Source organism: Ostrinia furnacalis, unplaced genomic scaffold, assembly GCF_004193835.3.
Source record: "Ostrinia furnacalis isolate ACB-3 unplaced genomic scaffold, ASM419383v2 OfSCF0770, whole genome shotgun sequence".
NCBI lineage: Eukaryota > Metazoa > Arthropoda > Insecta > Lepidoptera > Crambidae > Ostrinia > Ostrinia furnacalis.
The window spans coordinates 135,168-159,006 of NW_021131009.1; the positions used below are offsets into that span (position 1 = coordinate 135,168).

The 23,839-nt window shown below is 36.8% G+C and overlaps 2 protein-coding genes across 2 annotated transcripts in view; both read left to right on the top strand.

Moving 5' to 3' along the window:
- Positions 1 to 5,614, top strand: part of Sac1 (phosphatidylinositol-3-phosphatase SAC1) — a 31,355-nt gene extending 25,741 nt beyond the window's left edge. The window contains exons 13-14 of the mRNA XM_028300625.1: positions 4,082 to 4,218; positions 5,484 to 5,614. Coding sequence (XP_028156426.1) covers positions 4,082 to 4,218; positions 5,484 to 5,568 — 222 coding nt within the window. The 3' untranslated portion in view covers positions 5,569 to 5,614. The remainder of the gene's footprint in view (positions 1 to 4,081; positions 4,219 to 5,483) is intronic.
- Positions 5,615 to 13,855: 8,241 nt separating this feature from the next.
- LOC114350013 (zinc finger protein squeeze) overlaps positions 13,856 to 23,839 on the top strand; it is a 48,483-nt gene continuing 38,499 nt past the window's right edge. Inside the window, exon 1 of the mRNA XM_028300635.1 lies at positions 13,856 to 13,987. Coding sequence (XP_028156436.1) covers positions 13,856 to 13,987 — 132 coding nt within the window. The remainder of the gene's footprint in view (positions 13,988 to 23,839) is intronic.

Below are 23,839 nucleotides of genomic sequence, written 5' to 3' on the forward strand. Positions count from 1 at the left end.
ATATTCTTTGCTGACAGTTCACTTGATTTACGTTGACAGGTGACAATAAAGCCATAGACATTTGCCATTTATGAAAGACACACTTTTCCAATATTTTTGTTTGCCATGAGATTCTGGTACACCTATCTATACCTATCATTTAATGAAAAGATAAACTAAATTTTTTCAGCACAACGAAAATCTGCTTTGGCACGTAGCAATGCAACGTGACAACTACAGTTCAGACTTCTTTATGCGTCCACTACACATAAAATAAAATTCGAACTATCGCACATTTTTTCTTTTTAATTCTAATTCAGTAAAAAATGTTTTTAAAGCCTGACCAGGAACATAAAAACCCTGGCATAGAGGCGCGTCAATTGCATTTGATAGTGCAACACTGAGTACAGTCGTACATGTGTTAAATTAATAGGCTAAATTTATGTATCAGGATTCAGGATTACGGGCTAATTTGATATTTTCATAAATTAACGAAAAAATATTACTAAAGGTAACCTGGTTTAAATAAATTAAATGAAACCATCAATCGAGCTAGTAGGATTTATTTTATTATTCATCAATAATCAAATTCAAAACTTAAATATTCGACTGCAATGTCTGCTCGTGAACGCTTCAAACTCGGTACTTCTTTCCCAATTCCATAAAATTCAAAACTTAGAAAGTGACAAAAAACTTTAAAATAGGTAGTTGAAACAAACTACAGCTAATTTTCATAGTGGACTGTACTATACGATAAACATGTCAGTCAATTTGACAACCTTTGTCGGGAACATTATTCAATGAAAATATTGTCCGAACCGTTATTATTTATCTTCGACAAATACATTAACACATTGTGAACCACTTTTCTTTCACGACTATAAAAATATTTTAGCAATTTAATTCACAAAATCAATTGCACACATTTAAAATAAAGTTTGTTTACACTTTGACAACAATAGACTGACATGCAAGGTGACATGTCAATGAAGTTTTCAGTTACTGTTGCCATTAAAAGAAATTAGTACCATTAGTTTTCCGCAACATGGCGAGGGTTTTTATGTTCCTGGTCAGGCTATATAACCTTTATTCAAAATTCAAAAGTTATTATCATATGACAGAACTTATGACCAGCCCCCTTAGACAAAACGCACTTTTTGATCGAATCGAAAATCGAATCCGTCAAAACTCCATACAAAAAAGGGGCTTTTCGACCACTTTGCGACTGGTTTGCGATTATAATTTGCACTTTGTCTAGACCCACTGACTATGGACAGTCACGGAATGAAAAGGTTCGTCAGTTTTCAAATTGATTCCTTCAACGAATCGCGAGCACATACTACCTTTTGAAACTATGTTACAGAATAATCTCGAGTTAGAGAAAATAATCTTTAAATGTTCGTCAGTAAAGTTCAAAATTATCCAGATCAAAGTTGTTTGACGATTTAACTTGTCAAGAAGATTATTATGATTGATAAACTAAAACCTTCTTGTTGGTTCAACCTGCCATTATCTATTAAATAAAAAAAACTACATTTTGTAACATTGCACTGATGGGATAGAAAAATAAACAAGCAAAACCTTATTTGTTAGCAAACGTCATATTTATTTAAATGTTAGCAGCACTGTTTCTTGCACGGTTATGTTGGCAGGTTTCCCTCTTACAGTACCTAGTGCAAGCGAAAACCGACACTAAGGTGACGAACCTTTTCATTCCGCGACTGTACATTGAATAAAATATTTTTCTTTTTATCATCAAGCTTAGCAGTCTAATAAGTTACTATGACACTCGAGTTAATCCACATTCAGCACCATAGCCTCCCCTTCTACAAGGCCCTCTACAAATGTCAAAACGTCACTTAACCCTTTTAGCACCAGTTCTTTTGTTTTTGAGAAGATGTACCCAAATTTTTATATCAATTTAATTATAGTCCAGTCGTTTGGTACAGATTAACGTGGTTACCTGGAAAGTGTTCCGTGAGTTTTGAAAATTGGTGAGTAATTAAATAGATTTCGCTATGCTCTCTGTTAGTCTGTTAGTTAAGTGTGATTGCCGCGCTCGTTGTGAAATTGGAAAAATGCTGCCTTAGATTTTTGATAGTTACATTCTTTCCTATTTATTTATTTATCGTCGTTACAGCCAAATGACGTCCACTGCTGGACAAAGGCGAGAGGCCTTTGGGTTTTCCATAGGTTTTTCATAATTAACAGTCCTGCGCTGCCCGCATTCAGGTTCTTCCCGCGACCTTTACCAGATCGTCGGTCCACCTAGTAGGAGGCCTGCCCACGCTACGTCTTCCAACCCGTGGTCGACACTCAAGAAATTTTCTGCCCCAATGGCCATCGTCTCTATGAGCTATGTGTCCCGCCCACTGCCACTTGATTTTAGCAATTCTGCGGATTTCTGCGTGCTATGTCGGTCACTTTGGTTCTCCTGCGGATCTCCTCATTTCTGATTCGATCACGTAGGGAAACCCCGAGCATAGCCCGCTCCATCACCCTTTGGGTGACCTTGACCCTTCTTATGAGGCCCATAGTAAGCGACCACGTTTCAGATCCTTAAACTTTCCTATTTATTTCACGACTAGCTTTTGCCTGCGGCTTCACCCGCGGAAAAGTGTCACAGATCGGCATAAATTATAGCCTATATGTTAAACTGGGTTACAAACAATAATATTGTACAGTTTCAACAAAATCCGTTGAGTACTTTTTGCGTGAAAGAGTAACAAACCTGAGACACAGGAATCTGTTATATTGGTGAGAAATAAACATCACTTTATTTTAAACTTCCAGACATCCAGACATCCAAACTTTCGCATTTATAATATTAGTAGGATACAATTATGTAATGTAGAAACAAACAAGACAAAAAAAATGTATACTTCAGCAACGCGAATTTTTTTATACTTCAGCATATTTAGGACACCCGGCAGCGTGTCCTGCCATGATCAAAGAAAAAAGAACTCGCAATTTAGCAGGTACATTAATTTGACTGTTTCACAACTTTAAATCTATTTAACTTACATTACATGAAATTTATCACATTTATCAAAGCTTCTTAACTTGTCTATGTCCCAAAAATTATAAAATGAAAAAAGTAGTTGTCAAAAACCTTTTTAAGGCGGTTTTTTTTCAATAAGGCGGGCGCGCGCGCGGCTATAAACGAGGTCACAAAATTCGGAAAGAACATAACGAAATCTATTTATTCACCAATTTTCAAAAATTCCGGAAAACTTTCCAAGTAAAATTAACAAATAACTGGACTATTTACTCGTTATTGAGCACAGAGACACAAACTTGGTTATTTTTCCAGAAAATTTATATTTAAGTGCATAAATGTAAAAATGGCTTCATAGTGCACAAAATTGGCAATAGGTGGCATAATAATGGTTACTTTTTTAGCGCCTAGTTTGAAATGTGATTGAACGATGACAACTAACAACAGTTGTCAGTTAGGTAAAATTTTATTTTAGTTGGAAAAAGACAAAAAGTGGTAAATGGGTTAACGTGCGGGGCTGCAAAATCATGTTGTGACGTCACGCGCGAATAATGGAAATTTTTGAAAATTTTAAAATGTCCGTAAACTTCTGGAGGCTATATCTTCGGTAATACTGGATGGATTGAGGTGAAATAAAAACTAGTGTAATGTGTGTGATCTAAACTTTAAATTAAGTCATAATTTAACTTAATATTACAACTTATGCGTGTTGTCCATTATAAAATATGATTGCATCATTCTTTATGCACTCATCACACCATGTATGTACCAAATATTGAGGACAGCTTATGAGCTTAATAATGTACCTAATAACTTTTCTTAGTCTTTTGCAGTCGGCACTAATCCCTAATTTGTAATATTCTATCATAATAACTAGTCTTCGTTTTATATTCAATAAATTGTTTCTTCACTCTTTGTACCACTGTTGCACGAACAACATCAAATATATTAATCAACTAATGTCTGGTGTTTTATCTACGTATCTCCTACGAAGAAGCTCTATCTACAACAACTAAAGTATCCAACTCAACACAACATGATTGACGGACTAAAAGTTTAAAGAAACTAGCATATTTATTAAAATGTTCCATTCTTGTGTTCCAGTTCCCATCGGTCCTACTGGTCGCCATGTCGATGTTCATGGCGAGCGCCACACTGCCTTCCCGCTACAGCAGCGAGGTGCTGATGTATTTGATGTTCTGGGGAGCGTGTGTGGGCGCAACACTCACGTTCATCTTCAAGTGAGTCCAGATATCATCCTACCCTACCTTGCTTTCAGCCAAATGATGTTTACAGGTTTACTGCGGGACAAAGACCGGTCCTGCGCTGCCCGCATCCAGGTTCTTCCAGCGACCTTCACCAGATCGTCGGTCCACCTAGTGGGAGGACTGCCAATGATTGTCACTCGAGAACTTTTATATCCCAACGGTACGGCCATCAGCTCTGCGAGCTGTGTGCCTGGCCCACTGCCACCACCCTACCATCTCGCTATTGCTGCGACCTTCACCAGATCGTCGAAAATAGATTTCAAAATAATATTAGGTTGACTGAACGTTGTATGTAACAATAAATCGAGCACAGTCATTTTACAATACCACCCATTTTTTTCGGTTTCAACCGCAAAACCGCAATCATTTTTAACCTTACGTCTCACAATTCAATTTCTATTAACATTAGGCTAAATTATTTCATGACAAACAATTTTGAACCAATACAATTCTTATACACAGACACGGCAAAGAGTTCTTCTCAACACTACCCTAATGTCTCATTATCATCAACATTCATCACTACTCTAAACAATCTCTTGATAGTCAATTTTGAACCTTATACCTCCTAACATAATTCAATCTTTCAGACACGGCAAAGAGTTCGTCAGACATTTTTACACTGCGCTGCTAGCCCCAAACTAAGCAAAGCTTGTACTATGGGTACTAGACAACGATATAAACATACTTAAATCATTTTTTTTAATACATATTATACATAGAAAACATCCAGACCCGTCACAGAAATTAAAATTCATAATTTCAATTTCTGCCCGGCCGGGAATCGAACCCGAGACCTCTCGGCATAGTAGTCCGTTCTGAACCACTACACCAAACGGCCAAATCTTAAAAGGAAACCAATTTTGAACCTTATGCCTAACACAATTCAATTTCTACAGGGTGTTAGGTAAATGGGTATATGAGCCGACACTAGCCCATGTTAACATAGTCATATAAATGGTATGGTGAAGTCAGAAAATTGATATCTTCATTTTAATTATTTAATTTTTCATACAAATCGATTTTATCAAATTTATTTTGTATGAAAATTAAAAAAATTAAAATGATGATATCAAATTTCTGACTTCACCATACCATTTATATGCCCATGTTAACATGGGCTAGTGTCGGCTCATATACCCATTTACCTAACACCCTGTATTTACAATACTAGCCTAAATGATTTCATGCCATTCAATTTTGAACCATACACCTAACGTATTAACTCTCACTTTCAGACACGGCAAAGAATTCGTCGACTGGCCGCGTTTGGACGCGGGCGGTCTCGCCGCGTCTCGCTCGCTGCCGCCGCCGTCGTTATGATCCGCGAGTGCCCGCTCGTAGTCGTCGTCTGACCCCGCCCCTACCCTGCCCCCCGCCCGTCTGCCGCCGTGACGAAACACGCGAGAAAGGGCACACATTCACCGAGATTGGTCATGAGGGCTATCGTTTTTAACTTAACAGTTGGCACCCCTGGCCATTGACAGGACCTTACTCTACAGTGGCGCCATCTTGATGAGTGCAAATGCGATAGTCCTCCTACCACTTTCGCGCTCACCAGTTGGTGCCACTGTCTTCTCTACTAGCAAGTGACAGGACCTTACTCTACAGTGGCGCTAACTGGTGAGCGCTAAAACGATAGCCCTCATTGATTTTGATTCAGAGTTCTTTAGAGTCGTCCAATCGCAATAAGTTAATTGCTTGTGTTACGAGTGCGCTCACCATGAGGCCCGATTTCCACCAAAGCGGTGCAGAAAAGTGTCTAAAATAACCAATCTGAGGTGGAATTGTGTAAAGCAATCGTTACCATTTGTCAGTTCATAATGTACAATAAAGTCAGTTAAACAAAGCGTTTGACAGAATAATTACACCTCAGATTTCATTATTTCCACTTCTCGTCCGCTCCGCACCACCCCGGTCTAATTCTTTTGAAACATATGACGATCCAACACTTCTCCGCTCCGCTCCGCTCTACGCGGGCGGTCTCGCCGTCGTTATGATCCGCGAGTGCCCGCTCGTAGTCGTCGTCTGACCCCGCCCCCGCCCGCCCCGCCCCCTCCAGCCGGGACGAAACACATGAGGAACGGCACACATTCACCGTGACTAGTTAAAGCCCGGTCTGTGAGCGCGTAGAATTTTGTCCAATGACCCCAAGCTACCCATCCTTATCGCTCGCGCGTAATATTGCTGTCGCGACTGTGCGACGGGCGCCCGCAGTGAGTGTGCGAGCGCGACAGCTACATAATTACGCGCGAGCGATAAGGATGGGTAGCTTGGGGTGACGAAGCACGCGCTTGTACACACGAGAAAGGGCACACATTAACGTGATTGGTTCATTGATTTTGATTCCACATTTACCGTGATTGGACAATGAGGGTTTTCGCGAATGAAAGATCCGCTAGATGGCGGGACGTGGATGTGGGGTCTGACTGCTGCGTGATTGGTGGATTTTGACATATCTGTCAATGTCATGTCAAAAATAACCAACCATGCAGCATTTGGACCTCGCGTCTACGTATCTCGCGGATTTTTAAATCGCGAAAACCCTCATTGATTTCGATTCAGAGTTCTTTAGAGTCGTCCAATCGCAATAAGTTAAATATGCTTGTGTTACGAGTGCGCTCACCATGAGCAGAGTAAATACAAATGAGTAGGTTATTTTCATAGAAACGCACCGAGCGCGGTTTGTATGTGAGCGCACCAAAACGTATGCGGCGCGCACGCACACACTGACAAAATTCGGCGCAACTCTCAGCTAATCCACGCTAAATTTTGTCAGTGTGTGCGTGCGCGCCGCATACGTTTTGGCACGCTCACATACAAACCACGCTCGGTGCGTTTCTATGAAGATAGCCTACTCATTTGTATTTACTCTGCCATGAGGCCCGATCTCCACCAAAGCGGAGCAGAAAAGTGTGTTAACCAATCAGATTTCATTATTTCCACTTCTCGTCCGCGCCGCACCGCCGCCGCGGTCTAATGAGGGCTATCGTTTTAGCGCTCACCAGTTAGCGCCACTGTAGAGTAAGGTCCTGTCACTTGCTAGTCGCGAAGACAGTGGCACCAACTTGTGAACGCTAAAGTGGTAGGAGGACTATCGCATTTGCACTCATTAAGATGGCGCCACTGTAGAGTGAGGTCCTGTCACTTGCTAGTAGCGAAGACAGTGGCACCAACTTGTAAGCGCTAAAGTGGTAGGAGGACTATCGCATTTGCACTTATTAAGATGGCGCCACTGTAGAGTGAGGTCCTGTCAATCGCCAGGGGTGCCAACTGTTAAGTATAAAAACGATAGCCCTAGTTCTATTGAAAAATTTGACGATCCAACACTTCTCCGCTCCGCTCCGCTTTGGTGGAAACTAGGCCTAAGCCGAGTCAAGCGGCGGCGGCGATCGGACCCGCGTTCCTCGGATCACGAGTCGACCAGTCCGACCGTCACCGTTTGACTATTCTCACTTCTTTTGAACTCTAAAAGGTTTAAACTCAACACTTTTTTTTACATTAGCATTCACAGGACAGAATCGCGATTAAAATGGCTAAGGGCTGATTTTTCAATCGTCGGATAACTTTTATCTGAAGAATAAATTTGGCACATTGACAGATACAGTACCTATGGGAAATATTATGTCAAAATGACAAGTTTATTCTTCAGTTAAAAGTTAACTGACGAGTGAAAAATCAGCCCTAAAATATACATCTTTATCAAAGAGTAAATGGCATAGCCAGTATAAATCGTTACATTTTTATGTTTCTCGACTCTTGTCATTGATTTTTGTTGGAAAAGTTTCTGACATTGAGATTTCGATAGTATCACATGAATTTTTCGTTATTTTTTTCTTAGTTACACAACAAATTGTTTTGTGATCAACTAATAGAAGTTTAGTTCTGCGTGCCACCTACAAAAAGTTAAAATTGCCACCATGCGTTTTGTTCCTAATATTAAATTCGCGGTCGACACAGATCAACTTGGCACTAATTTCCATATAATCGCAATTTACTGTGAATTTTGTATCAAAACCACAAAGTTCACAATTGAATGTGGTAATTTGTTATTTTTTGCCAGGTTCGGCTGTCGACTGTTCATTATTTTAGCACTAATGTACGACTAAAGTTCAAATATGGTTGAAATTGATATTAAAATATAAGATATATTTTTCTGACCATAGTGTACGGATTCTCGCTTAAGGAATTAGACGTTTTAAAGATAACAATAAACAGTTTCATAAGAGCTGGCATAAGGGAATTAATTGTTTTTATGTTATTTAGTTAGGAAATTAATTCTGTGTAGGCGTGTGTTTCAAAGAGGAGGAGTGTAGTCAAAATCCTCCATTTGTCTCTGGTTAAATTGGAGGGATAAAGCAGCTATTCTAGTCCGTTTTCCCCGGATCACTAGTCGGCCAGTCCGACCCCTTCACCGTTCGGCTAACGTGGCTTCAAAATGCGTAAAGTATCACTGTGACCGGTTTCGATATATTGAGGTAATTCCCTTCTTGCCGGATCTTTATAATTAACGGTAATGTGTGTCTTTCCAATATTCTTTCCAAATACATATTTTATTATTATTGCGCACCGCGTTGTAACGAATTTTCTTATACTGATTAGATTTTTTACCATAACGTTGTTGTGTTGTATTGTATGATATGCGATATGTTTTGACTTGGCATTGTTTAAAGGATTGCTATATCAGCTGATAATGAAGACTTTAATTTTTCGGCATTTTAACCACTTATTTGATTGTACCAGACATTGTGATTGTTACAGAAGAATTAGAAGAATAATTAAATATTTTTGACAACTGGCAAGTAACAGTTAAAAATATTATGAGCTATGGCAACACTTTAGATATTAGGCATTCCATTTTGCTGACGCTGTATCGGATATCGGTGTTGTTATTGAAATCTTAATTGAATGAGTGAATGATACACTTTAGTTCATTCGTTCAGTCCATTCGTTTCAATATACGACCGTTGACTCTATGATATTGGTTGTTATAATGAACAATACCCCTTTAATTAGGGAATATATTATAATTATTTGTATTTTGCCTGTGCTATGAGTGGGTATGTGCAAGGGCTAAGGGTGCGTGCTATCACACTATCATTTTTATTTGTTAACCGACTTAAAAAAGGAGGTTTTCATTTCGCCGTTTTTTGTAATGTATTAGAATGCTAGCGAATAACCATTGCCAAACTAGTGTTGATGTCCAAAGATGTTGATTTCGTTTGTTAAGTAATTTACTCGACTAAAATCAAACGTTAGAGACGTATTTTTGAACATATTAGTACCTATTTCAAATTTTCATACAAAATACCAAATATCATCTTTTTGTGGTCGCATGCGAGTTTGAATTCTATTGTTTCAAAAATATGGCTCTATTTTAATAATTGGCCGAGTGTGATTTTGTGATTTATTCGAAGCGTTATTGGCATGGTGGATTAGTAGTTTTTAAAATTAATTCCAAGATTGATCTTTCCCTATTTTTAATATTACGAGTACTTTGTTCCATGTTGCACAATAATGTTTTGTTTGTGCACTGTTTCACCTTTAGTAATAAATTATCAAATAAAACCGAACTTCAAAATGTCATTCAACGAACTAAAAAATAATAATCGTCCTTTATATTTCTACGACAAAAACTAAATCTAGATCTAATAGGTCAGCGGGGCTTGGATGCGCGCCATGATAAAATCCTATCGACGATTTTAGACGACAAATGTATGGGCTTATCGTGCATATCGATGAAAGGTTATCGTGGCGCGCATCCTAGCCCCACTGCAATGGTGTGATACGTATGAGCGGGATAGACGACGAAGCGACGGGTGTTATGTAATGTAGAAACAACGCTGCGAAATTAAATATTCTAAACTATTCTATTAGTGTTGTATACCGAAAATCCACTATCGATAGATTTTTAATAAAGGAAAATCTAATAGTATCGATACCTACTATTAATAGTTTTACGTCCTGTATCGATAGTATCGATATTATTGTGAATTCTAAAGCAGTAACCGAAAAAAATCGATAATGAAACTATGGTTTGTCGGCCGTTTTGTGTAGTGGTTCAGAACGGACTACTATGCCGAGAGGTCCCGGGTTCGATTCCCGGCCGGGCAGAAATTGAAATGATGAATTTTAATTTCTGTGACGGGTCTGGGTGTGACTATGTATAATATTTATGTATTTAAAAAAAAATGTATATACCTAAGTAGTATATCCGTTAAGCTAGCACCCATAACACAAGCATTAAGTTGCTTACTTTGGGGCTAGCTGGCGCTGTGTGAAATTGTCCACAGATTTATTTATTTATTTATTTATGGTTGATGGTTCATTAATGTTTCATTTTTACAGTTCACTTTGACAGTCTATGGCTACCCATAGACGAAATATCTTAGACGAAAACTTGTGGCTTCAGAAAGTCCTTTTTAATTTACAAAATATACAACAAAAGTGTTATATACAGGGTGTCCCGTAATGCAACGTCAAGCCGGAACTGGGTGTTGAGGCAAGTTATGCTGGTTATCAGAAAAAAAAAATGTATGTGGAATTTTGTCAAAATAAACAAAAAAAATTACTCCCGGTGACGGTCTTTTTACTCGTGTTGCCACAAATCTTCACTTTTTCCAATTTTTTTTTTGTTATGTAACCCTGAATAATGCTTCTCTAAATTGTTATCAAAATTACAAAACCAGCTGCTCCAGCTTGGATGAAAAAAATACATTAATCCCAAAAAAAAATTCAAAATAAAAATTTTGCCTAGTTTAAACTGACTGTACTGAAAAAAAAAATGTACTACGCGAGTGTGGCAAGTGACATCATAATTTGGCGCATTTAGTAAGGATTCCAAAATGGTATAACACTTGGTAAATTCTTGCTGTAATTGTCGACAATTTTTGTTTTTTTGGAAATAATTCCGTTTTTAACTTTATCTACCATGGTTAAAAATTATTATTTTAATGTGCCCAAAATTCAAGTTTCTGGCTTAAGTGAGGTGGAGAAGCCATTTTAAAAGGTATGAGTGGGACGGAGAGGGCCATCTTACCAAGCAGGGATGTTATGGATATCCGTAACCGTAACCGAAACTATCGGATATCCGAAATAAAAAAATATCCATAACCGTAACCGAAACTGATTCAAAAGTTACGGATAGTTTCGGATAAAGGCGGAGTCTTAAGGGCACAATTCCAAACTGCAAAACTCTATGAAATCTGCAGTATACACGCCGGCTGCAATGCCGCGCTGCCGATTTCATAGAGTTTTGCAGTTTGCGGTCTGCGGCACGTCTTGGAAATTGTACCTTAAATCTTAATATTTGTTACAACTTGTCTGGCATTCCCTGGCACCATCTAATATGCCAGCCTGTTTTACCTTTATCATACATAGGTGTCGTCTTAGTTGGTACATAAAGTAGCTATGTGGGTCACGCATTCTAATAATTCCGTAACCGAAATTATCCGAAACTTTCGGATAATCTGAAATGATTTCATATCCGTGACCGTAACCGAAACCGGTATAATATTATTCTAATATCCGTAACCGTATCCATAACCGAAACTTCATATCCTTATTATCCCTGTTACCAAGTACAAGTGCAGGCAGAGCAGCTAGTAAACGCACTTTTGTCACAGTATGTCAACTACTAATTACTGTCATGGTGACAAAAGTTTCTGTGACTGATTGTACGGTAGTCAGTCACAGAAACTTGAATTTTGGGCACATTAGAATAATAATTTTTAACCAAGGTAGATAAAGTTAAAAACGGGATTATTTCCAAAAAAACAAAAATTGTCGACAATTACAGCAAGAATTTACCAAGTGTTATACCATTTTGAAATCCTTACTAAATGCGCCAAATTATGACGTCACTTGCCACACTCGCGTAGTACAATTTTTTTTTCAGTACAGTCAGTTTAAACTAGGCAAAATTTTTATTTTGAATTTTTTTTTGGGAATAATGTATTTTTTTCATCCAAGCTGGAGCAGCTGGTTTTGTAATTTTGATAACAATTTAGAGAATCATTATTCAGGGTTACATAACAAAAAAAAAATTGGAAAAAGTGAAGATTTGTGGCAACACGAGTAAAAAGACCGTCACCGGGAGTAAATTTTTTTGTTTTTTTTTTATTGCCTATTATTTTGACAAAATGCCACATTGATTTTTTTTTATATTTTTCTGATAACCAGCATAACTTGCCTCAACACCCAGTTCCGGCTTGACGTTACATTACGGGACACCCTGTATAAATAAATAAGAATATTATAAAAGAGGTCCAAGCATTAACGTTGTATGTAATAATAACATCTAACATTGTATACGTATCTTATGTACCTGACTGTAGTTCCAGTTAATAATTTCATTTCCCACGTCAATGATTATAAGAAAAGAAAAAAAAAGTTTTATTAACTGGGACATTTTTATATTATATTTCATCAATAACTTATTCTGTGTATAATATTTCATGATCTAAATAAATAAATACAAACTAACACTGCTGGCTATGTAAAATAATTACAGTATTTAGTGCTGCTATTTGTATATAGGTAACTTTTTATTAATAATTTATTTCGCAGTGTTGTTTCCAACAAATGTTTTAATATTGTTATAATAATGTGTTTTTTTTCTTGTGATTATTATGTAACTTAATTTAAATAATTATAATTTTGAAGGATTTTAAACTATTAAACTGTCAATCAAAGTTATTTTTTGTTTCATTTAATTTTAAATGTTAGTGTTACCCTAAGGTGTTACCAAGTACGATGTGTAATATGCGTCAGAGGTCAGTGTACCTACAAACTTTAGACTACATGGGTAAGTAATTTAAATACGAGTGCATACTGCCATACTGTGGTCATACTTCCTATTTTGGCTTTTGGTTTGGAGATGAAATGATGAAAAAAAGATTCAACAAATCATTTCTGGCTAATAGTCAACATGCCATGGCTAAATCAAAAGTTATTTTTATACAGAAGTAAGAAGCACTATAATACAGCCGTGCGTTATTGTATAATAAGTATTATTTTTGTAGCAAGAGTATTTTTAGAAAAGTATTGGAAAAGATTTTCCTTTTGCTATTAATCGTCTCTGTTTCCGAACGAGTCCTATCGATTTTGTCATTTCTGTCGAACTGTCAAGTGGACAGAGTACGTTCTAAAACCATGTATTTTTACCAGCTACAAAAATAATGTTTTGTGCTTCTCAGCCAAACAGGTTCTTGAAATATCTAAAAATATTAATAATATGACTAATTACATGTAATTAATTACGCTAATCGATTTTTAATAATGATTATGCACTAACATCGCGTAAAAGTCAGAAGTTCTTTCGTAGTAAAATTCTTTGTTGATTGTTCAATATAGTTTTCGAACGTACTTTCCAGCTGTCGTTCGCTCAAGGAAAACGCGAAACACTTGTGTTTGCAAATTTATTTACCGTTCGATTATCAGCACTTATCGTCGTGTCGTGAATAAAGCTGCTCATAAAAACTGGAGTTCTTGAAAGTGCGTTTGTGTATCGATGTGATGTCGTACATTAAATTGTAGATTTGTGCAAATTATCATGCGTGGAAAGTGTTGAGTTGTTTGTGTTGAAAAATTTTGCGAGACAGGCGCCAGAATGTCTGATGAACTTGAAGCCAGGATGTGGGATGATGGGGGCTCCAGGTACGAGTCAGCGAGTCGGGGAGCGTTCTTCGAGTCGGCCTTCGCCTCTTCAGAACACTTGGACAGAGCGCCTTTGTTATCAGAAGTAAGTTCGTAGTTTTTATGTCTTTCTTTATGGTTTTCATGGGAATTGGTGCTTAAATAATATTTATTACGCTCGTGTGTAAGTAATTTATTAGTCGAATATGAAGTTATTCTTCAAAAGTCTGGTATTTTCAAGTTGGTCATGAATAATGTGCACTGTTATGTGCTTTCCTCCATTACAAAAAGGTTCACTTTACTTTGTTACTTCATCAGTCATCACTAATTGGAATTTAATGGATATTATGTACTGAAATGATTGATTATAAAAAATATTTTAATAATCTCCCAAATATAATGGAGCTGTTGAAAAACATTTAATTTATGTAACACTTTAATATTTTTATTACATTATTATTTATTGTTTTTTAGATAGATAGATAGATAACATTTATTTCCAAGAATATGGTACAAGAATTTATTAACTTAATATTCTTAATAATCAGTAATGTTTCTAAAAATCTATTAGTCTCAGTACTAAAACTTCTGGATATACTTAAAATAACATTTATTGGGCTTATCAAGATAAGATTATAGTCAAATTGTGATAACTGCATTATCAACATTGTAAAATTTTTACTAGATTCCGTGCCTTATTGAAATGTATGAACACGTAGATAAATCGGAAGCTATCAAATAGCTAATAAAAGGCTAAATCTAGATAAAGAATGGACCTTAGTTATGGCTGGGATTAGTTTTGTTTCAAAGTAGCTAGGGACTTTGAAATTATAAATCTTTGAAATCAATTAACCCTTCAAGCCCCAAAAATCAAGAAACAATTACACGGTCATATTATGTGATCACTGGGTTTGATAGGTTAATACTAAACTATGGTGCCTGATAATACTTGCATACTTGTGTATGCTCCTAGTCGGTAACAATACCACTGTAATATCATTTATTGTTTAGACTTTAACATGTACTAGTCTCTCTAAATAAGACCCAGGATGTGCTGTTTGAACATTTAAAAAATTTTTTACTAGTTAGCATCTCAGTGGAATTTATTTCTTTGTAACGATTTTTTGCAGATTTGTCCTTGAACCAGTATTAGTCACAGTTAAGAGGCTAGGGTCACTCAGCTGAAAAACAATTCTAGAAACCGTAATTCATAGCATTGCGTATTTGATAAACATATATAAAAGTAGAATCACATAGTTAATATTTGGTTTGAGATAGCATTTCCCGCTGCCTGTTATCTTGCTCCCAGTTAAATAAAAAACCAAACCACAGTGTAGGTACATAAAGTAGATGTGGCATAGCATATCATAATATGGCAGAGGCTAGAGGTTAAAACACACAGGTTCTAACCGTACATTACACAAACATTTATGAGTTCTAGCTTGTCTGTATTCACAAAAAAATTATAATTAAAAACCTATTGTGTATAAATATCTGTTACTAGTTTATCACAGGCTTTTCTTAGTTTAAGACTATATGTTGTTTTTAATAAATAGTTTTGGTCGCGAATTCCCGCGCGCGTCATTTTAAAATCTTAAACGCGAACGAAGTCGAGCGATGTAGATAGTTAAGTAATTAATTCCAAAACTAAATGTTTAAAGTTTTTAGAGATCCTACTGCTTTATGTTTATTGTGTCAAAAAATGTAGATAAGATTGTCGCTCTTATGCTGGTAGACAACGCAATGTCCTGTTTTACCAACAAAATTTGCCTGTGGCTGGTTAATTGGGCATAATAATTTCCAATGAACCAAAAAATCGAAATAACGATCCTTACGTTACGAAATTGTTATTTTTCGGGAGTTGGGACGTCCTTATGATGAGGAGGACATTACGTTCAGGGTGTCCCTTTACCGTAGAATACATAAAAGGACCTATCTGTAAAACCTGCATTGTATTGAGAGCGAGTTTTTAAATCTTATGCGATGTGAACCCGTCCGTACTAAATACCCTAGAAAAAATAACAATAAGTACGGTAAATCTTATGCGCGCACTCTTAGATAAATAAATAAACGCCATGTTAGGATGAAAATGCGTCATCATTGCGTCAGTCTTAACGAGTTTCCAAATTCTGGTAACTAAACGATTCATCATTTTATAAGATTAAACGTGATTGGTTAGCACACATACTTTGGTTATAAATAACCACGCCAAATGCATCAAGTTTGTAATACGGTGTTCGCAAGGGTGAAGTGGCAATAGCCCAGTGCCAACGGTGTCGTTTTCGGACTGGCTAGGTCCGAGGAACGCGGGTTCGATCGTTGCCCTATTAGAACCCCGTGGTTCTATGGTATTATGGTATAGGTATTTTTTTTTATCCACAACGAGGAAGCTCTTGGCCTGTATCTCACCTGATGGTAAGTGGCGATCAGGCCGAAGGTGGGAACGAGCTTCATCCGGAATCCTCAACCACGGAGGAACTGGCTATCTTACCTCTAACTGCCGGAACACAACAATGCTGTTAACATTGTTGTTATGGCGACAGACTTAGGTAAGATGGTGGTAGCTAGCCAGGCGGACTTAGAACAAGCCCTACCACCAACCAAACCGAACAGAAAAATCTGCCCCCACTGGGAATCGAACCCGGGACCTCTGCGTCTGAAGCAGGTGGTCTTAGCACTAGACCACAGAAGCGTTATGTATAGGTATTATGGTGAACCCACTCGAAACACAAGCATTTAGCTTACCACGAGTGGTGTGACATTCAAACATGGTTAATGAACCTGCCTCCCCAGTCCCCTGTTTTTGTCTACCTGCGTAATCCACGTAATGAGATACAATTAGTTCTCTAACTAACCATACCTTTTACAACATCGTGAATCGTGATAGTAACGGTTGCCATTCACGGTTAAATGGATTCAAAATTGATTTCGCTAATAGGCTTATAAAATATTACCTACTTAGTCTCTAAGAATTAGAGATATCCTACTTCCTTTCTATACTGAAATAATTCCACTGAATCGGGTATAGAGACGACGACATCGTAAAGGTAGCAGGAAGGGTCTATTCCATTTTTCTCACCTGGCTTTGATGACCCAGGTGATCAAAGTCCACTTCCAGCGACAATTTAGTGTCCTTTGATCACCCACGGATACGATGCCCTGGGTGATCAAAGTGGACTCCGATTAAATTATTATTTTAGTGTCCTTTGATCACCTACATACAAATCACATCTCCTCTGAATAGACACGTCATGTCCAATCGTTGTAAGTACAAACATTTTCTTAATATAGTCAATTTTTTTTACAGCATGAAATACTTTAAAGCGTTACTTACCTTAACAATGTTTGTCCGTACATTAAGTATAAGAGGAAGTGTAATTTGTAGGTAGGTGATCAAAGGACACTAAAATAATAATTTAACTGGGGTCCACTTTGATCACCCAGGGCATCGTATCCGTAGGTGATCAAAGGACACTAAATTGTCGCTGAAAGTGGACTTTGATCACCTGGGTCATCAAAGCCAGGTGATCAAAGTGGAATAGACCGCAGGAAGGCGCGGGATGCAGGCCGCTACCAACCGGGCAACATGGAAAGCATTGGGGGAGGCCTATGTTCAGCAGTGGACGTCCTATGGCTGAGATGATGATTATGATCGGTATAGAGATAGATCCGAGTCCTGGGAAAGATCATAATTGAAACGTCATAATTTTTATCCCGGTTTTTGAAACGAACGCACGCGATCGAAGCGCGCGATAAAAAAATTCTGTGACAAACCAAATTACACGCGGGCGAAGCCTCCGGCATTTAGAGCTAGTCTATTGGTCGTATTGACTGTTGTGGTAGCTGTGGTTTTTGTTTGTGATATAATGTTACATCATGGCTACTGATGAAAATAAGTTCCTCAATAAGGAAAACATGGCTACTACATAATTATCTTTTTTATTATTTATCCTACTATACGATTCAATCAAGTTTCTACATCAGCTTGCGTAAAGTTCCGATAATAAAGAACTATAAATAAAAATATAAAATTAAATTATTAAGCATAAACATTAATAAGAAAGACTACTTAACCCGGTGAACTTCGTACCGCCTGTATTCATCAGAAACAATGTAAGATTAGAATGGTGAAAGATTTTTGTTTTGATGTGTACAGTAATTGCCTCTTTATAATATTAGATTATGTAGTCAAAATCAAATGGGCTTTAAAAATTGCAGCTGCTTGAAATAGCAGACCTACAAACTAATCAAAACAATGCAAATCATCGTCAAGCGGAAAACTTCGCCATACCCCGCGAATAGGCGCCTTAACGATGTCGCCAATTTGTTCCGCTACCTTCCAGCAAAATTATCATTCAAGTTTTTGCTTTACTGCAGCGATATTGTTAGTTTGATCAAAGAGACTTGACAACGAGCCAGCATGGGACGGGTGAGTGTAGTTACGTAAATGCTATGTTCTCGATTCGTTTTGAAGGGGCGCCAATGCAACATGTCTGAAAGCGCGATAACATTACATTGTATTTGTCGATGCAGTTTTGTCGTTTACGTCACGGATCTTGAAGAAGAATGTTTAGTGTCATATCAGTCACAAGACGTAGGTAGTTACAATAAGTAAATAATGTATTTATTGTAACGATGATAAAAAACGAGAGGCAAAGCTATCCGGTGTCATCATTTTTTTATATGCACATAACACACTACCTTTTGCCCGCGGCTTCACCCGCGTGAAATTTTGTTTGTCACAGATCGTCATAAAGTATAGCCTTTAAGTTAGTCTGGGTTATAAACTATGATACTGCAAAGTTTTATCAAAATCCGCTAAGTAGTTTTTGCGTGAAAGAGTAACAAACATGTTAACATCTAGACATCCATACAAATTATCGCAATAATATTAGTAGGATAACGTTACACTTAAAAAAAAAAAATATTTAACACATTTTTGATTAAGACCTACTAATTGTCACTACCCAACTTTGTATAACTTTGACTAGTTGGTAATTTCTCAGTACCACAATGGCTTTGCAAATTATTCTTTCTTTCTACAAGGATTACAAGCAAGGACAAGGACTGGGTCAGCTAGTGTATGAATTACAACCGCACAACAACAAACAAAGGTTGGCACGGTCGATACTAAAACTAAATTACAAAGAACAAACTTCTGACAGTGATCTGTATTTTACCTCAAAACATAAAAGCATTCTGTAAAGATCGACTTGGAGTTTGAACCCCGTCCAGCGGTTTGAAATATTTCCTACGAACTTTGCTGTTAGGGAAAACTTTCAAATAATTTGGGATTGAGATTATGCATGAATATAAAGCGTAGAAGCATCCTTTTGATAGTCGAAAGTCTTATAATTTCAGAAGAACATTTCTTTGAACCTTAATTCGTTTGTCTAGTGTGCTTTAAGACTCGGCTTAATTTTTTGTAGACAATTTTGTTGAATGTTGATATATTTTTATTGATTGTGTAGCTCTAAACACGCGCTGGAGAACCGGCTTTAGATTAAACGTATTTCAATTTGTACATAGGAGTATCACATATTTGTCCTATCACTACAAATCAATGCTACGCTCAAGGGCGTCCTACGTCTGTGATAGAATTGTTGAATCTAGTAATATAATGTAGATGTATTTGTTTTTAAGCGAGTTTACAAATAACAAATATGTATTAGATGGAATAGAGGCAGTAATTGAATAATTTATAATCAATCATACCCAAAAGACGATCATGGAACATCCATCAATAATTTTGGATCTGTCTAGTTTTGTTCTTAGGGCATTGATAAGGATTGTTATCTGATAGATTGCGTCTTTCTCAGGGCACTAAGTGCATAAGAATTACGATTGCAGTGTGATAGTCGCCTAATATTTGAGTCTAACAGTGACATGGCACACTTTTAGCTCGGTCCACGGGCCAAGTCGCTGGATTGAATTTTTTAAATATTCTTTCTTCCAGCAACTGGGACCACTCTAAGATTCTAGAGCAGGTTTTTGTTGATTTGGTGTTTAATTTATTAATAAAACATTGAAGGTGGGCCTAGTTACTGGAAGAAAATATATTAGAAAATTGTAGACAACCTTTGTTTGCGAAATTGACTGACGGCATTTTTTCAGAATGTAGGTATTATCTGTGATATTATATTTTTGGCTCAATACGTGACAGACAGACAGGTTTGCATCTTTTATTCATTAATTTTTTTATTGTTTTTCTAATTCATGCTTTTGTGTGGCGATTTTCCTTAGAGATTAAAAAATAAATATGTGTGGTGGAATTTTTGAATGCCACCTGGAGGGAATGTAGTGTTAATACTGTAGATAGAAAATTTTACTCAACGAAAACATTCTTTTATTTTTAATAGAAAAAAAGACTGCATTATTTCCCTCCAGGTGACATTACAAATATGTACCTGTTTAATGCTTTTTGTATCAAAATTGTTCAAAACAATAATTGTTTTAATGCGGGCACTTAACACTGTTATAATGACCAGGAACAATATTAATAACTACTGGTTTTAGAACTTATCGTAGGAGTAGGTAAATCATACGTAACTTCATTGGATCCAATCAAATTTTTACATAAAATCTCCAAAAGCAAAACTATTTTCCTTATAATCATGAGACGGGGAATTTTATGCTAAAAATGTTATGTTTATAATTAATCCTGTAAAGTCCCTATTTCAATTTCATGGTAAAACATAAAATATGCAAATCTCACAATCTTCGAGGTCGCAGTGATTATTAAAATAAGCATGAGCACAAAATATAACAGAAGACAAACTCCATACTAAACGCGCTCGAGCCACGCACACATAGACACCGCTCTAGCAAGACTGTCTTGGACGAATGCGAGCGCGACGTGGCGCGACAGACGTTCGCCACACGTTCGCTGTGGTTCGCTTGAGTCACGTGCCGGTCAACCGCCTGTGATATTATTTTGTTTTGCGAAATTGACGAAAATGAGTGAATAGAAAAAGTCGTATTATAATTGTTCGGTATTTGGTTGCTTAACTTAAACTCATCATTAAATACCGAATTTTCACTTTTTTAAATTACCAGTTGATTCGGGGAGGTAAGTAAGTTATTTATTTGAATTTCAATTGAAATTGAAAGCCAACTCAATTATTAGGAATATCGAATTGTTTTAGAGAGGTTTTAGGAATTATTGGATAACTAGCTTTTGCCCGCGGCTTCACCCGCGTGAAATTTAGTTTGTCACAGATCGTCATAAATTATAGCCTATATGTTATTCAGGGTTGTAAACAATAATACTGTAAAGTTACATCAAAATCCGTTCTGTAGTTTTTGCGTGAAAGAGCAACAAACATCCAGACATCCAAACTTTCGCATTTATAATATTATAGTTAGATAATAGTGTCAACCACTCAACTAAATACTACTTCCTTCTCGTGTACCTATTTGTTTGCAAACTATAAATAAGTATACGTGGATATCTGTCATTGTCTTTTTATTTAACATTTTTCTATCATAACGAAATAAACGCAACACATGACAAGACAACCCTAGCGCGACGGCCGAGCGTGCGAGCGAGAGAGGTATGCAAAGCGAGGTACATACATGAGTTTACCTTCTGTTATATTTTGTGGCATGAGTCATTTAGCTTGTGTTGAAAACTTATTAATTTTTTGCACTTGCAGGAAGAATAAAAAATATTCTATGTTTTTGAGCAAATAAATGATTTATTACTTACTAGCTTTTGCCCGCGGCTTCACCCGCGTGAAATTTAGTTTGTCACAGATCGTGATAAATTATAGCCTATATGTTATTCTGGGTTAAAAACAATAATACTGTAAAGTTTCATCAAAATCCGTTCAGTAGTTTTTGCGAGAAAGAGTAACAAACATCCAGACATCCAAACTTTCGCATTTATAATATTAGTAGGATAGTAAGATCTTGTGGCAAAAACAAACAATACCATCTTTTTTTTGCAAACTACATTGCAGCAGTTTTTATGTACTGGTATTATGTCGTCGTGTGTACTTTGTGTTCCATAAAATCTTTTAATGGAATCATCACTTTACTTGTATAAAATATCATAAAATTATCCATTAGACCACGACTACGATGATACAAATAAATGCAAACAAAATGTTTTAATTAACAAACTTGTATCTTAGCACAAATGTGCTAAACATAAACCTTGTTAATTTTATTGTCAGTTATGTGATGTGCCTGTCATATTATGTAGATAGTTAATAATAATAGCGTAATCGTATCTCCGTATTATTATCAGTAATAAATAAACTCTGTCTCAGTATCTTGCAAACTGTTATTACAAGTAGTTATGGTTCCATAAAGTATGTTTGTATTTCTCCATTCCAATGTTCTGTATTTCTCCAGAAATAGGGTAAAGTTTTTATCCAAAAGTTTCAGAGACCTTCCCTAATTCGCCCTGTACAAAAAGTTTGAATGCCTTCAGGGTTATTGATTGCACTCATCTCAGTCTCAGGTCATGAAGGTCACGCGAGGATTACCATTCTTTCGGATTTCTCCTGACAATTTATACATTTTGATAGCAAAATAGACGGTGTAAAACTTGATATACCGTCGTCTGTACCATAGTTTAGACATACATATAGTGGCGAGCCGCGTGGTGATGTGTTGGTTCGTATGGTAGTCCAGGGTATGCGTAATAATTTCTGCCAACACCACTGTTAACTACTTCGATAGCTTATTATCCGAATATGAGTTCCCCAGTGTCGTCCAGGCACGACACAATCAACAAACACAGAAACAATCGAACAGGTACCTTGTCTGGCGCCGCGCTGCTGGTAGGTACTCTGTAGGACGCCGCCGGCCGGTAGTTAGGGCTTCGCCCGGTGTCTTCGGTGGTTCACTTGAGTCACTAACTTCAAGCAAAGTACTGTGGAGGCCTCACACACAAAACATTTCCGAAAAGTCACCAANCTTTTCTTTGTTAACCCGTGCAAGGCTACGTATTTAAAGAAAGACGATGAGCAATCGCCTTGGATCGGTTAATAATATCTTTACGATTATTTTTCTCCACAAACAAATGATTCGCTTTCTTTGTATGGACGAGCACATCAAGCTGAACACAGTGACGTCTTAATTGGTTGTAATAAAGGCTATTTTTCAATAAAAATGAACAGTCTGATGTTGACTGAACGAACCCTTTGAGATATCGCTCCAATGCCAAATAATGAAATTATCATTTTATTGGAATTGAATCATAACCCAGATATCATTTTAAATGTCTTGTAATGATATTGTATAAGTAATAAATGAATGAATGAATAATACTGTGGTTTGAACGCTGGCCTTTTTTTAGATTTTGAAAAAATCTTCTTTAAAATAGAGAAAAAGTACATTGATAAAATATTATCAAATTAAAAAAATAGTACAGTGAACTCTACATCCCTAGAATAGGTTAATTCTAGCGATGTAGAGTCCGCTGTATTATTTTTTGAGATTTTTTTCATCTAAAGTGATCTCAAACTAGTAAAAAAAATCGTATTTTATGAAGTCAAAATCGATTTTAACTCATTCTAGAAATGTAGAGCCAATATTATTTTGTTATAAGTTTTATTCAAAGATAGGTAACTTTCTTCTAGTACTTACGAGATTTGTAAATACAGCTATGTCCATTGTCCATAATCAATAATTGACTTGAATATTAAATTGAATCAAACCTGTCAATTTATAAAACCAAAAATTCCCAACCGCCGATGCATGTCGCGTTCCCCGTAACTCCTAACCGGCCATTATCAAAGTGACAGGTGTCAAAGTGACAATTATCAACTTATCGCTTCCTCGAGGGCGTGGCTGACGTAACTGGCTGCAGAAAAAGGGTTAACAGTGTAATTAAAAGTGGCGTTTACAAACGTAGCAATTTGTTTGGTTTTTTACCTGTTGTTTTTACACCGTGTCCGGTGCGGTCAAAACGGTTGTGATTTTGAGTTATTAGTGTTTGCGATGTGGA